Source organism: Epinephelus fuscoguttatus, linkage group LG4 (genome assembly GCF_011397635.1).
Source record: "Epinephelus fuscoguttatus linkage group LG4, E.fuscoguttatus.final_Chr_v1".
NCBI lineage: Eukaryota > Metazoa > Chordata > Actinopteri > Perciformes > Serranidae > Epinephelus > Epinephelus fuscoguttatus.
In genome coordinates this window covers 15,764,296-15,780,556 of record NC_064755.1, presented here as the reverse complement: position 1 = coordinate 15,780,556, position 16,261 = coordinate 15,764,296, and the positions used below count along the sequence as shown (strand labels likewise).

Genomic DNA, 16,261 nt, shown 5'->3' with positions numbered 1-16,261 from the left:
GAAAAGCTGTCCCTCCGCGATCATTTCGATTGTATTAAAATTACACTTATTCAGTCTTGCTGAAACGTTTTCCTGCCTGTAGATTTGTGTGCAGAAAGACGTATTTGTTTCTCCAAAGTAATAAAGCCAAATTGGTCTTGACAAGGGACTATCACAGACAATATATTTCCGAGATGAAGAATACATTATTTGTTAGCGGGCAGCGCAGTTCATTACTTGGTGCAGTTTTATAAGTGTGAAGCATGGATAGCGCTCAGTAGCAGTAACACATTATCTACGTGATGTGAGTTTTGAATGCGATTAAGACACTGAGATTGTCCTTTACAGAGCTGACAGAGTGTTCCATCCTAATTTACTTAATGGTGATGGCAACAGAAGCTTTTATCATACAAATGTACGCACGTAAATCTGACCGCTCTCTCACCGAACTAAATGACTATTTACTTTTCCCATCAGCTGTGTCTCCAGTTAATTGTTTGAGTATGTTTTAACTTGTTTACTACTCTACTCTCTTAAAGGATTGTATAAAGGTACTTATACATTACCCAAACAGCACAAAAGAAGATCAGGTATTAGATCTACCAATGTTTTTTTTCCCCCCCTTATTAATGACATGTGACACTGTTATGTAGGCTCCATCTGTGGTGACACACTGCAACAGTTCTCCATCTCTGAACATTGTCGGTCTCTGTCCGTCCATAACGTGTCCGCCATCGTCAGTCCGAGCTGCATGCGACCGGGAGAATGTGTGTCCCCGACATAGATTTGTGTTTGCTCATTCTGGATGTGTTTTGTCCTTCACCGCCTCTCAATGAGGAGAGTTTCTGTACTCTGATCAAGACTCAGATCACGTCACATTTTCGTAAATGCAATCAAAATGTAAGAAATCTAATATAAATTGGGTTTGCAGGCTGACAACTTATTTATTAGAATATTTTCCGCAAATGCTTGCTGTGGCTGAGTGACTTGATGCAGACGTTGGTTGAGATTTTATCTATTATGTATATTTTTTTTATTGTGGTAATAGCAATCCAGAGTTGTTTGTGACTTTGTCTGTCATACTTAAAGATCACACTTAACACTCAGCCACTCTTCCAGTCTGAAATAATTAAGTATTAAATCAGAAATTATTTTCATCGAACATTGGTGCAATTGGATTGAATATTAGAGCTTTTCTCGCTGTTTGAATCAGCTACAATTTGTCAAATTAAATGAACACCATACAAAAAAAATAATGCCCTCAACACATTACAAGAGGCTTTGTGTGATATTAAGCAGACTGAGCCAGTAAACAGCAATACAGCAAATCTATGTTGCAGCCTCTTATTATTTTGGAAAATGCCATGTAGCATTGCTCAACCTGACTTGCGTTCTGCACTGTGGTGAGTACTGTCGGACTCTCTTTGTTCTGAGTGTCACTGCGGTGTGTATGCGTGTGTCCGTGTGCAAGAACATGCATGACTTGCCGTTGTTGGAGAATTTCGTGTGTGTGTTTGTGTGCCCAGTTTGGGGCCGTGTGAAATAACTCCTATCTCTAATATATCCCTGTCATTGTAGACTATTGGGGAGATTCTAATTACAGTGAAATCCTGGACTTGCATCTGGGCGGTATGTATTTCAAATCTGTCGCTTTAAACTAACCTAATGGCTAACCCAATCTGTCCTCCTCCCCCCCTTTTTCTTTTACAACTTGAGCTTTGTACCCCTCATATCTACCTTGATTGGCTGACTGGCTGGCTGGCTGAATGGCTGGCTGGCTTTCAGCCTCATTGCAATACGTTATGCTCCTGTAACCCCCCTCCCCTCGGCCCCCATCCCTCCACCCTCACTGGGGTTTCTAGTTCAGACACTCTTTACATCAAACAGAGATCAGACACTTGGCCTCATGCTGTCCTCTTAAGATCATCTTTGATCTCGATGAACTCATGAAAGATGAATGCATGAATGAATAAGTAACTTTTATTTGTCAGTCCTCAGTGCGCAGACTGTATAATACGGACTGCAGCAGAGACACAAACAGAGACATATTGCAGAGTCACAAATAAAATAATAAAAAACAGCAAAATAGATTCTTGCGTTCAAAGAAATATGCGGTCCACTCCAGGACAGTCAACAAATAAATAGTAACACAATGAAATGAAAGTAAATAATGCAATGACACTGATGACTGTGCAGTTTCATACTACATATAGAACATGCTTTTTAAAGATTGCCTCACATAACAGCCCAAAAAATTGTAAACCAAAATCAGGTTGTAGCAGCATGATGGTACTTTGGGATTCTGATTTGAAGTTGAATGTTGCTGATATTCTATATTTTTCATATTGTCAGCAAAAAATATCTCTTGTCATCCCATGTAAAGAGAAAAATAAACAATATTGATGCTACTAGCACTTATTCCTCTTTGCCGTAGAACTCAACTGTTACCTAAAATCTATTAAAAACACATCAATGACTACGTTTAAATGCACAAAATAATTATTTTTTTTCTGCCGTTACTCCAAAAAAGACAATATTCCCTTTAAGCTGTGTACGTGGCTAATATTCCTGTTGACATGCAGCCATGATAAAAGTGTCCTAACATGCTGTTTATCACATCAAAATATGGAAACATGGAGCAGCAGGAGCCTCTCGTGCTGTTTTGCTTCTGTGCGTCAAAATAGGATCCTTCAGAGTTCTCCACTGGTGGCGAACTTCTTCGACCACGCCTACATTGCCTCCCTCTTCCATTTCTTCAGCCAACTTCTATGAAAGGTCGGGCTTGCAATATTTAATTGCATATCCAAAAACCTCTTAATATCATAGTCTTTCTAATGTTTATAAGTAGATGTGTTTCTTCTTCCAAACGGAAATGTGGGCTATTTTTAGGCATGCATCTGTCCCCCACAGCCTTGCAAACTGTTGGCTAGTTGGATTGTGTACAACACAGAGAGCAGACAGTGAAAAGGCCAGAGGCCCTGTGTTGCAAACTGCAGTAAAAACCCCATTTGAGACACATATTCTGAATGCGTTGTATACATATCTAAGAATGCGCCTGAAGCCTAATAATAACAACATATCCTATATCTTATTTGTAAAAAGGCCTAATTCAGAATTGCCAAACAATACATGCCGTATAAAATTCAGAATATCATCATGTTCGGAATAAAAGTGGAATGTTAGTGTGCATGGAAACGTAGTCACCGAGCTGCACTGTTGCACAATACAAGCATTATAGTTTATTTTGAATCAAGCACGCACTCTGTCCCACTGACATAAACTAGTGCATCACATATGTATTATTCCACAGCTGAAAATAGTCCCCGACAAATCCTGTTTGCTCCTCTTGTAGTTATGTTTTTTTAAAAACTACAGCACCCAGCTGTTTTTTGTTTCTGTACCAACATGCACTTAGAAAAGAGACACATGTTGCAATGCGCTCACATTTACAAACACATAAACCCCTCCTCACACACATGCAAACACTATGAAAGTATTGTATAACCTACCCTGGACTGACTCATGCTAAACTGCTGGCATGGCTCTTAGCTTCCCCTCGGAGCTCTGCGCTGCTGTAGCCCTGTCCTATAGTCCCAGCAATGGCTCTCCTGACTTTCTCATACCTGCTCAGTTGCATAACTCCCCGAGTTTGTGTGTGTGTAGTGTGTGCTAATAGGTAATGTTGCAACCACTGACCCGTAGCTGCTGTGTCTAAGCTGTGATTGACCAATAGTAACCGTGTCGGCCGTGTCTGGGTGAGATGTCTCGTGGTATCTGTTGTTATCCTGTAGACTGTGGCCTTTCTGAATATGAGTAGAATGCATCTATTCCTCCTCAGGTCTGCTGGGAAGTCAGCAGACTTTATAGTTTTTCAGTGTTAGTGAAATCCCGCAGCAGGATTGAGGAATACAGGTGCATTTACACATATATGAGCAAGGCCTGCGCTTCTCTGTTGGTTTTGTCCTGCTGGTTGTTGTCAATCATCAGACAGGAGATTGCGTGGAGTTTTCTCATAAAGATGAATATACCTCTAACTCAACTGGTTGACCAGGGTACTTGCACGGAGACATGACGTTTCTTCAGCTCCTTCCATGCAGTGTGTGAATGCTAAACAGTTGGTGTCTCACTTTGAATCTTTGTGACTGAAAATGGTGTCTGAATTCCTTTTTGTCTTACTGTACTATGTTTGATGGTGTGATGGGAAATTGTTGTATTTTGACTGTAAGGTACACAGCTGCTCTGTCAGCGTGGTTATATTTGAGTCCTGCAGGGGGCACCAAAACTAAAGCCAGGATCAATACGTCTGAAGCTGATAAGTTATATTATTTTCCTTATAATTTTAATCTTCTACTTTAATGATTATACAATTAAGGATTTACTGAGCATAAAGTTCCAACGATGCATTTCACAGCTATATTTGCATGATTTGGCGGAGCCATAAAAATTTTATTAGGACTCCAATCTGTCCAAAATAGATTTTCTAAACTGCAGTTTTCCCCCCACATATTTTTATATTTCTCTCTGTGATAGTCCCTTCTCACTCTCATGGCTCCTTTACCCACCAGCCTGAGAACACTTTGTCTGCCTCCCATATGTGTCATGTAATGGCCCATATGTCTGTGTCAATATCAAATATCTGTTTCCCCCAGTTATCTGCACATACACTCCCTTTGCACTTATTCTGCAGCCTTAATTTTGGGGTTTATTAAGGCAGCATCCACTAGCTGTGATCTACCTTTTGTGAGAATTTTAGTTTAATAGGTCCATATTAGAAACTGTCCTAATTTGCACTTCAATAGTAGCTACACTTCAAAAGTCACCACGCTGGCAACAAATTGAGCCAGGCGGTCTAAACATTCAAGTAGTGTTTCCAAGGAGAGGGTGAAACATCTTTAAAGCAGAAGCAATTATCTGTGTCTGTGAAGGAGATGGATCTCCTGATGATCAGTAATGACTTTAATAATGGGATTAAATCATTATGTGTGCTGTGATGCACACTGGCCATATGTGTAGGCTAGTCCCATTTCATAACCGTCACAGGGGGCTGATGCCTAACTGAAGATTATCTGAGGAACCACAGATGAAAGATCAAACAGAGGGATTATTTCCCTTCCAAGTTTTTCTGTCTTCTCTTGTTTCCGTTTCCTATTTTTATCCCTTTTTTCATCCCTCACACCACACAGCTGATCTCTCCCACCTCCTCTCTCTAGGTGATTTGTCTTCTCCCTATCACAGTGCTCCTGCCCTCTTTTGATTTTCTCCTCAATTTTCTTTCTCCCTCATCACACCCCTCTTTCCCCTCCTCGCCCCCCTCTCCACCCACGCTCTGTGTCTTCTGCTCTTTCTCTCTCTCTGTTACGTCTCTGCTCTCCCTCCCACATTATCTCCACCGCTCTCTCTCTCTCTCGCCCATGCGCCCGTCTACGTCACTCCCTCATGCTCTTTCCCCCCCCTCTGTCTTGTGGAAGTTGAGCCCTTTGTGGGGATGCCACGCCGAAGACCTCTCTCCTTCTGCCCCTGCTGTTCCCCTGAAGGTAACGTAACCCCGCCGCCTCTGCTGACGGTTTTGGCGGGTTACCATGGCAACCGTAAGGATCTCCAGAGCCGGGCTACCCCCCTCTCGAGCCCCTCCCCCATCATCCTCCCAACCGGTCCTCCTCCTTTTCCTGTCCTCACCTTTTGTGTGTGATCAGGCTCAGTAGATTTCCCCAGATTGGTCCCAAAACTCAGTGAAGTATTCAGGCATTTATTAGAAAGAAACTGCATTAGACTTTACACTGTTAGAGGTATTGGTCAGATGGTCTTTTCTTTGACCACCATGACAATACACAGAGTTATTTTAGATCGATTGTCATCTTCCCCAAACCAAGTAAGGAGCAGGACAGAGTCTCTGTCAATACTGGAAACTCTAATGTACAGTCCTTGCTCATTGGCTTCCACATAGTATGTTCCAGGTCTAAGCATTATTTTTAGGGTTATCTAACCTGAAACCTATCAAAATTATGGAGTTAGTCACTTCTGTTGGTAGTAAGCGACGTTTGCAGCTTACTTTAAAGCAGGAAAATAGAATAAAATTGAATACATTCCTTAAAACGATAGTACACCCAAAAATGAAAATTCAGCCATTATCTACTCACCCATATGCCGAGGGAGGCTCAGGTGAAGTTTTAGAGTCCTCACATCCCTTGCGGAGATCCAAGGGGAGAGGGGGTAGCAGCACAACTCCACCTAATGGAGGCTGGGCGCCCCAGATTAAAACGTCCAAAACACATAATTGAAACCACAAAATATCTCCATATTGCTCGTCCGTAGTGATCCAAGTGTCCTGAAGCCCTCTCGCGCAAGCGCACACACGTGAGCGCGGTGCACAGAGAGGCAGTTAGAGCTACAGGCTACAATGAGGCTAATAACAGAGTTCAAGTGACGTTTTTCCAAACAACTTTTTATGTCGGGGCTTCAGGACACTTGGATCACTACGGACGAGCAGTATGGAGATATTTTGTGGTTTCAATTATGTGTTTTTGGACGTTTGAATCTGGGCGTAGTCAGCCTGCATTAGGTGGAGTTGTGTTGCTACCCCCTCTCCCCTGGGATCTCTGCAAGTGTTGTGAGGACTCTAAAACTTCACCTGAGCCTCCCTCGGCATGGGGGTTAGTAGATAATGGCTGAATTTTTATTTCTGGGTGCATTAAGCCTTTAAGGCCTTTACATGCCGGGGATGTGACGAATAATTAAAATAAAGATGCAAAATACTCACCTGCAAATATTGTGCATTAAAACTCTTTATACCGGCAGTGATTAGACTTTGCGACAGTTGCTACACTTGTTCAGTATCAGGTTGGAACAGATTGGCACAAGCTCATTATTCAGAAAAAATGATGATGACATTGCCCTCCTCCTCCTCACTTGACAAAAAGAAGAGGCAGGTTATGACCCATTTTACAAAAATTATATTTTTAATGTATTGGAAATGGTCCCGTGTGTTTCTTTGGCTTGAAAAAAAATTGCAATTAACTACTAAACTCAGGACCCACTTGATTAATCATAAGTCTGTCTGCTACACAAGTGATCAACAAGTCAGCCATTGCCGTGACATTGTGACGTGACATCTGCTTCGCACAATGTGACTAGTTGATGCCTTAACATGAGGTGAGAGAGCTCAGAATGTTCGACCTTGTTATGAAAAAAAATAACTTATTCATATTCTGTGTCAAAGTACACGACAAAAAATCGGAAAAAATAAACCGATGTGCGAATGAATCACATGAAAAAACACCCCCGGTGTGTAAAGGTCTTTGCACTTTGGCTCTTGGTGTTGCAAAAAAAGACACTACCATCCAAACTTTTGATACTTGAAACTTTTAATACGCCAGTGTAGCTCTTACGTAAACATAATTCACACTTCTCACTCTGAACTGTGAAATCCAAAGCTCGACAGGCATGTTGTGCAGCGTTGCCAGATTTGGCTACTTTTTATTTAATTAGGCGGCTAAATATTACAGATAGTGGCCATCAAAACCAAATGTCATTTCAGTTTATTGCAACCAGGTTGAAACTTATTTTCTTATTCAGTTATTACTCCTCATAGCTCTGTGATCAAAGACTTGTCAAAGCTACATATATAATTGATGATTTTTAATATTTAATGTTACATTATCCAAAAGACTGTAAAAAAAAAAGTGTCATCATTGTTACTGAGTAACTGTCAACAACAAAAAATCCTAATGAAAATTTAACATTGGACTACTTCTATGATGATTGGGCTACTTTTTGTGAGTCAAATCAGGAGACACTGCCATCCAAATGTCTTCAGTTTATTGCAACCAGGTTGAAACTTATTTTCTTATTCAGTTATTACTCCTCATAGCTCTGTGATCAAAGACTTGTCAAAGCTACATATATAATTGATGATTTTTAATATTTAATGTTACATTATCCAAAAGACTGTAAAAAAAAAAGTGTCATCATTGTTACTGAGTAACTGTCAACAACAAAAAATCCTAATGAAAATTTAACATTGGACTACTTCTATGATGATTGGGCTACTTTTTGTGAGTCAAATCAGGAGACACTGCCATATGTCTAGTTGCAGTTACTGAGCTGTGATTGGAGGTCAGTTGTAGCCCAGCAACACACACGTTTGAGCAGCAGAATTCATTATACTTATACTGTGCGTTGTAGATGTAATGCACACAAGCATAGTGTCTCAGGAAATTGAATAATAGGAAAAAAGATCTTTTCTCTACCTCCATTCGCATGAAGGGGAAACTACTCTGCTGTAGTGTGTCTTTAATCAGCAGCATGTGTTCTGTTTTCTGTGTAGCCTTAAAACTTGCATGGTTTGCATGATTTGTTATAATATTCAAGTCTTGACTAAAAACAGGGTCCTAAAAAAATTAATGGATCATCTGGGTTCTCAGATCTAACACCTGTCGGTGATTTGTTATAAATATTCAAGTCTTACACAAAACAGGGTCCTAAAAAATTAATGGATCATCTGGTTTGTTCCCGTATCTAACACCTGTCGGTGGAAATTTTTGCCTGAGCTTCTAAGAAACATGCTTTTGTGTCTGTGTGTGATCTGGTGTTTTGTTCCTTTATCGCCTGGTACCGGTGGCTCTTCTTTGTGTTGGGAGCCTTGGGCTGAGGGGTGGTAACAGTGGAGCAGGTTGAAATAGTTTAAGAGACGAGGAAAAGAAATCCATTCGTAGGACAGGTTTGGAAACTCAGCCTTGCTTTTATAATTCCTCCTTTGTCCCCACATGCTGTATTCCTCTCCAGTGTGAGCAGCTCTTCTCCAGCTTTGCCTCTCTCTATCCCTTGTCTGTTAATTAGCGAAAGCCACCCCCCCGAGACCACAACCATGCGATTTATGTGTGTACAGTGTTTTTCCTTTTCGTTTTGCAAGAGCCTCCTCTTCCCCAGCTAAGTATGTCACGCTGCATCGAGGTTCGCCTCCTCGTGTTTCATTGAAACCGCTTGGCTCCACCTGCTGCTGTCAGATAAATGAAAAAGGATGCATCGTCCCAGCAGCAGCAGACCTTTCTAAGCATGCCATGTAGACTGGTCTTCTGTGCATTCGGCGGGACTGCAGGAGACGTGTGCAGCTGTTCTGCATGATGCCAGCAGCACCAAACATGCTTTACCCTGAGGCAGACTTAATAGAGCAGTGTGAGCGCTCCTCTATTGGTCTCAATGATAAGCCATCCCATGAACATTTGACCTTGTAATTGAATATGTAAAGACAGCGGAATAATTCATGCATTTTTTTTCCACCCTCAAAACGCTCAGCATGAATGGGATGTAAAAGGATTTTCTTATTGCTGGTGGGTCAATATGTGGGCAGGGGAGGATGAAGAATTTCCATTGGGTCCTTGGGTTTACTTCTCTGTAATGTTGTAGCTGCTGATTGGTGTGTTTGTGTGTTTTTTCTTTTCTTACTACCCACCCATTCTGAAAAAAACAAACTGATAGGAGGAGGTAGTTGCTCCCAAAGAGCAGCTACGTCTGACACTTAAGTCCAAACTGGGTAACACAAACTCTCAACTTTACAACAACAGGTATTGTCCGAGTGTGTGTGTGTGTGTGTGTGTGTGTGTGTGTGTGTGTGTGTGTGTGTGTGTGTGGGTTGTGTGTGCGTGTATGTATGTATGTATTCACAAAAATTGAAACCTGTAGCTCCACGCCATCTTCTGTGCGCCATCTTTGAGTATGGCGTGACTGACCACGTTGGTGTCAAGTCCATCCTTCCACCTCACCGCCCCACCCCCACCCCCTCAGCGAGGACATCCTGGCTTGGCTGTCATTGCATTGCCTGTGTCAGTCCTTGTCTGTGTGACATCAGTGTCATCTCCCGGGCCATCTGGCATCTTACTCCCACTCTGTGCTTCCTCCTTCCCTCCAGGCATGGGCAAGAAAGACGATCCCAAGCTAATGCAAGAGTGGTTCAAGCTGGTGCAGGAGAAAAATGCCCTGGTCCGCTATGAGTCAGAGCTCATGATATTGTAAGTACATTACTAAACTGTTGAGATGGATTAGCTTATCAGTGGATTGATTCATCAAAGGGGCTTTTCATCTCCAGGAAGCATAGATAAGCTGTGATATATTGGTTGCTATGTCAGCTCTTGTAGTAACCAAGCATCTAGTCTGAAATGCCTTCCTTATATATTTATCAGGGTTCCCAAGGTCATGGAATTTCTGGAAAAGTTATGATTAGAAAAACGTTTTCCAGGCCTGAAAATGGTTTGGCATTAACAGAATGTTGTGAAACCAGGAAAAATTTACAACACATGCAATAATATAGTATCCAAAGTCTAAGACAACATCTAGTTACACTACTGATGAATAGCTAATGTTGAGTGGGAGGCTGCTGCAGTACAGTCATACAGTACAGCAGCATCAGACTGTCTGACCCTAGCTAAACCCCAGCCTGATAACGTGTTGGCTATTAACAGGTTGCTTATTTACAGACAACACTTAGCATAATGATACCTGGTGATTCAATCAAATTAAAATGAATTACCAGATATTGTGATAGTAATATCTGGCCGCTGTGTTGGGTCATTTATCCACTTGGATGGGAGAACCCAGAGGGAACAACTTTAATTTGTTGAAGTATTGTGAGCACTCAGGTTCAGGCAAGGTTGCAAAACAATTATTAGATATGTCTATAAAACAGGTCTTTGCTTAAAAATGATTGCATACAAACTTCTACTACTCAAAATTATAATCCTCGCGTGTCAAATTAAATTGACATTTATATGATTTTGGTTTTTATATCCTCCAAAAAAGGGTGCAGACTTCATGTTTTATGAGGTATCCCTATGTGTCGGTCTGGTCTGCTGGCATGTGCAGCAAGTTGGCAGTGGGAATGTCTCATGAGCAAGTAAAGTTACCAAGTGCTGGCAGTTTGCGTTTTTGCAAATACCTGGAAAGTGATGGTTTAATAATGTATGGCTAAATCACAATACAGTATAGGGCTACTCATTTTAAACTACTTGAGTAAGGGGGTGGGTGAGAATATGAATATATAGTCACTAGGGTAGGCGATATGGCCCTACAATAATATCACGATATTTGAGAGTAATAGTAATAATAGTAGTAGTATTAATAGTAGTAGTATAGTAGTATAGTATAGTAGTAATAGTAATGTTATGACACTAACTGTTGCACATTCACATACATGTCGTTTTTTGAGGAGCCGGGAGCATCACGTAGGTTTACATTACCAAAGGTTTATGACAAAATCACTCGATGACACCAACTCTTGTGTGTGCATGGCAAGAGAGGAGAGGGAGAGATGCTGTGCTGCTGCCAGAGGAGCCGCTGAATGAGTTCCCTCTGAGCAGTGACTCCCTAAAGGAGTCTGAGAAGTCCGGGGCTGTTTATAAGACATTCAGGACGCCACAGTTTATTCCACACTACTGAAGCTGCTCGTCTTTTTGGAACCACTGCGGAGTAGCTAATAATTCCGCTTTCAGTCATGCTTGTTGTTGCCGTGGATAACAGTATGACGTCAATATGTCAGCAAGCCGAAATATCACAAGTATCATGATACAAATTTTTCATGTCATATTAAAAATTATACCAGTATTATCGTGAACAAGATGACATGGCACAGCCCTAATAGTCACATAGTTACACATGTATGTGTCAAATAATACTTTCAGAATTTTTATTTGGTTTATAACAATACAATGGCTGTAAACGGTAAACAAGACCAGCATCTAATGTCACACTAAACTGGACTTTCTAAACACAGATTAACACTCATCACCTTCAGATGCAATTCGTCAGGCTCAGCTCTGGTTTGAGCCTAGTCCTAAGATTGTCTTGATAATATATATACAGCAAGCTGTTTTAACATTATTCTCAAAGTACAGCTGGGGCTGATGGGAATTTGGAAGTTAATTTAAGAGCTAACCTTCCATCAACTCAAGTCTGTCAAGCGGAAAATTTAACCTGGGAGTGGCGCTGCAGGGACATAGCGTGGGATTATCAAAGTTATGAGGATTGATTCCTGGGAGCATGATTGTCTGCAATAGTTGTTGAGATATTTAATCTTGAACCAAACAAAGCAATGAAGCGACCAATAAAGGATATTGTCATCCCTACAAATGTAATGCAAACCGTAATACCTGTGATAAACAGCCCGATGATGTAATAATATTCCATCATTTAAGTACAAGGCAATTATAACCTAATAGAGAGTACACAGGAGATAAAATAATGCTGACTCATTACCCCCTTATTTTTATGATGATTATTATTACATCGTGAGTTTAAAAAGGTTGTTAGCCCGTATGAAGTCATAATCATTTCTCAACATTACGATATGATGCGTGATCACATTCACAATCCATTTAGAGCAACAACTTTATCACACCCTGACAAGTCATTAAATTGTCCGGCGTTATCATCTCACTGTCACTTACTAAAAGCTTTTAGATGAACTATTCATCATTTTTTGGAACAACTAATAATTACAAACAAATCCCGCCTCGATAAATGAAGGTGCAGCCAAAAAACATAAACGCTGAACGCTGTGATTCATCTCTGAAACAAACTAAGCACCTTTTTTTATTTCTGTCCCCAAGTGCCAGAGAGTTGGAGCTGGAGGACCGACAGAGCCGACTGCAGCAGGAACTCAGGGAGCGAATGGCTGTTGAAGGTAAACACGGGAGTGTCACTTTAGCTCTGAATTTTTAGATCTGCTCACTGTCTTTAACTCCTCGTTTCCCTGTGCCTCTCTCAGACCACCTCAAGACGGAAAAGGAGCTCGCTCAAGAGAAGCAGATCCTGAATGAGATGTTGGAGGTGGTGGAGCAGCGTGATGCCCTGGTGGCCCTCCTGGAGGAGCAGAGGCTTCGGGAGAAGGAGGAGGACAAGGACCTGGAGGCCGTTATGCTCTCCAAAGGCTTCAACCTCAACTGGGCTTAACAGGAGCGAAACAATTGCGAGTTGACTTTTGATAGGTCATCTTTGATCAGAATAATCTGCTGAACACCCGCAGCAGTGAATGTGTAAAGATTCCCCCCCCACACACACACAAACACTACGACTGCCTCTGACATTGAAGCGGTCCGCAACGTTTACATATCCTCTGCCCAAAGGCAGTCCCAGTTCATCACTTTGCAGTTCTGCTTGCTCTGACTCTCTGAGGGCGGAGAGGCGAGTACATTTACAGCTTTATCATCCCAGCCTTGAAGTGGATCCTCTCAAACATAGGGGGGGACCTTTGGGAGAATGTTTAAAGACTTGTTTTATTCTCGATTATCTAAAGGGAAGAATGCAGTTCGGTCCTGCTGATGTAAAGGAATTGTAAAGAATCGTGTTTTTGTGTATAGCTGTGTAGAACAAGTCACATTTTTTGATGGATAAGGGCCCTCTCTTTTCTGAAAAGGACTGCTACAGAGGTGCGTTCACATGCTGAATTGACGCCTCCAGCCTCAATCTCAGATTCTCCTCTTTAGTCTGACTGCAGGACGGACATCCTCTGCTGAAGCTGCCTTTCTACCCAGTGACAAACTGACTTCCTTAGGAACCATAAAGACACCATAAAAGGCTCTTTTCTCTCTCCCCTCACAGAGTGTTTTAGTGATTCAACAGCAAGAATCCATTAAATATGGCCATGTTTTTTTTTCTTTTATGTATTTATTATCTTTGTTTGCTTTTAACAGATAAACATTTTTTGTTATGCATTCACAGGAGAGTGCCCAGAATCTCATTATCTTGCACTTGTGCATGACTCAGATGCACCCATAAGCCATTGCATGTCAGGAATGAAGGCTGCAGGCACATAGAAGAACTTTACCTTGTCCTTGATAGCTGGGACATAGAATACAGAGTTATGCTATACTGTATATGGATATTGAAGCATTTCACGACTGGATAATGATGGGCCTCTCCTTGGCATGCCATTCACTGTATATCACACTGACAGTTCACGTTTACAAATCCTGTCCATATTCGAGATCGGATGTTCATGTTTCCTACTATGGTAGTCAGTAGTGAGTTAAACCAACTGTTGAAAGGATTCATCTTTGAAGGAACTGTGTCTTTAAATTCAGATAAGTTTCCTACCGTGTGTGTCAACATCGAGACGTTATCATTAATGAAGCCGTTGTTTCACTGTTGTCGTTAGGAGATTAGCATAGCTCACTCATTTTGTGCCACAGGACTGTCTCTGACTGTTAGTGGATATGCTGCAGTGTCGGAGGAGTACACCGCGAGGACTTACACACTACACACCACTCACATCAGTATATGGCAGTGTTATCACTTTACCCTTGAACAAGATGCCTTTTTCATTTTCATTCTCTATTAAGTTATATTTTATTTTCCTGAGCTGACTTGTTTTTGAGGTAGTCACATATGTGTATCCCACTGGATCTCAAGATTTTTACTTTTCTTTTTCAAACACTTTTCTACAGCAGGTCCCCAAACAACCACGCAGATGATTTTAAATGGGGCGCTGAAGACATGCAAAGTGCTTTACGAGCAACTTGCATCAAACGGGAACGTCGCGGTTTATCTGGTGGGCAGTCAAATCGAATAGCCTTTTTGATGACTGTAAAAAAAAAAAAATCCAGGTGGTCACTGTTTTACAGCACAGAAACATAGAGGCTATATTTATGACATGGTATGAGCTGTGAATAAAATGAAAAAAGTGACATAATTTTAAAGGTTGTTGTTTTAGATGGCGTGTGATAAGTTTGACATGATTGTATTGATATTTATTAACATGTGTGCAAAACTGTATTATATGTAAAGAAAATGAATCCTAATTTTTAAACTGTTCCGTTGACACATGACTTGTAATGTAAATGCTTCATGTAGCTAAAATGCATAGGGGTGTTGGATGTATGCTGAAAACGGCAATAAAACAATGCAGTTGGTCTTTTAAGTGTTTGTCTGCTAAAGCCTCTCTTTTCAATGTGTTACAGCTATGAGTGACAATTACAGGATAGAAGTGACGCAATTTTTGGCTGATTTAGGCTAAAACCTGTTTATTTCTGCAGAGAACATGAGATACTGCAGCGAAAATGAGCTGTAAACCCAAATGTATATGTGTATTACGTATTACAGTCAAGCTACATGGGTTGGAAATCAAGTTTTTGTCTGCCTGTCACTGTGGCTGCTGAGTTCCAAAACTGACCAGCCACTCCATAGATTATCAATGTTATGTTGGCTGGTGAATGAAGCAATATAGCAGCAACTTGCATATGTTACCAGCATTTGGTCAGTGGCTGGTGCCAATTTCCAGCCCTACAGGCTACATGGGTTTTGAGACATGGTATATGTAAAGTAGCATATATATATTTTGATAAATACTCAATAAACCATAGCTACATATGGGACAAAGTTAGGCTGTCTCTGTGACGGAGCCACTGAGGTAGTAGTCTGGCAATGTAGTGTTGTACCTCTGTAAAGCTGCGGACTCAACAGAATACAGCATGGATCAAATTGCAGAGGCAGAGAACACTGACTTTGAGGCCCTCATGTCAAGCATAAAAAAAGTGTCCTACATTTCCCATAATGCAACCAAGAGCAACTGCTCTTTAGACCAGGGGTAGGCACCTGTGACTCCAGAGGTGCGTGCGGTTCTTTATCCCCTCTTCAATGGCTCCCTGTCACTTCGACAATAATTATATGGAAATGAATAACAGTTTTTTTTTTTTTTAACATTTTAATTTTCATTTATCGTTCTTGTCGGGCTATATTGATACTTAAATTCACCAATTGTAAAAAATGTGTAGCCTATACACTGAATAAATTGTTAATTTTAGGTTAATTTTATGTTTCAAATCCCAAAAAATAAGAATAGTCTCAGAGGAAAATAAAAAATTTTATAGTGTGTGGACAAATTTGTTTGCTTTCACAGCCAGTGCTGCAAAGTTAAAAGTAGGAACCCTGTGTCAGACCCTCTCTGTTGACAACTTTAAGTCTTCAAACAGACTGGGATAACTCTGATTGCCTCATTAAGGGGGTTATTCAAATCCTCTGCTATCATTATGTCACCAAGGCTAATTTCCTCAGACTTGACAGAGCTCCTTCAGGGCCACAGATGTTGGCTGAATAGTCCTCCTTAGGACAAGTAAACTAGCGTTTATGTGTCTAATCAGTGGAATAGCTCTAACGTTGAAAAAGCAATAGAGAGGCCCCACTAGAGAGTCCTAAAACCTGGAAATGACTTGGCAATTTTGCACTCCCAGTTCCCTTGTCTTGAAGTCAAGGGGATTTTGGTTAGGTGTGTGGTTAACACAAGCTTAAGACACTTTCA

At 41.1% G+C, this 16,261-nt stretch overlaps 1 protein-coding gene across 9 annotated transcripts in view; it reads left to right on the top strand.

Annotated features, from left to right (window-relative positions):
* mical3a (microtubule associated monooxygenase, calponin and LIM domain containing 3a) overlaps positions 1–14,884 on the top strand; it is a 115,465-nt gene extending 100,581 nt beyond the window's left edge. For 2 of the 9 annotated variants that reach the window (XM_049575358.1, XM_049575352.1), the window contains 5 exons: positions 1,558–1,608; positions 5,448–5,513; positions 9,884–9,983; positions 12,576–12,649; positions 12,734–14,884. In XM_049575358.1, coding sequence (XP_049431315.1) covers positions 1,558–1,608; positions 5,448–5,513; positions 9,884–9,983; positions 12,576–12,649; positions 12,734–12,918 — 476 coding nt within the window. In that variant the 3' untranslated portion in view covers positions 12,919–14,884. The other 7 variants (XM_049575353.1, XM_049575355.1, XM_049575354.1 and 4 more) reach the window with 5 other exon arrangements.
* The last annotated feature ends 1,377 nt before the right edge of the window (positions 14,885–16,261 follow it).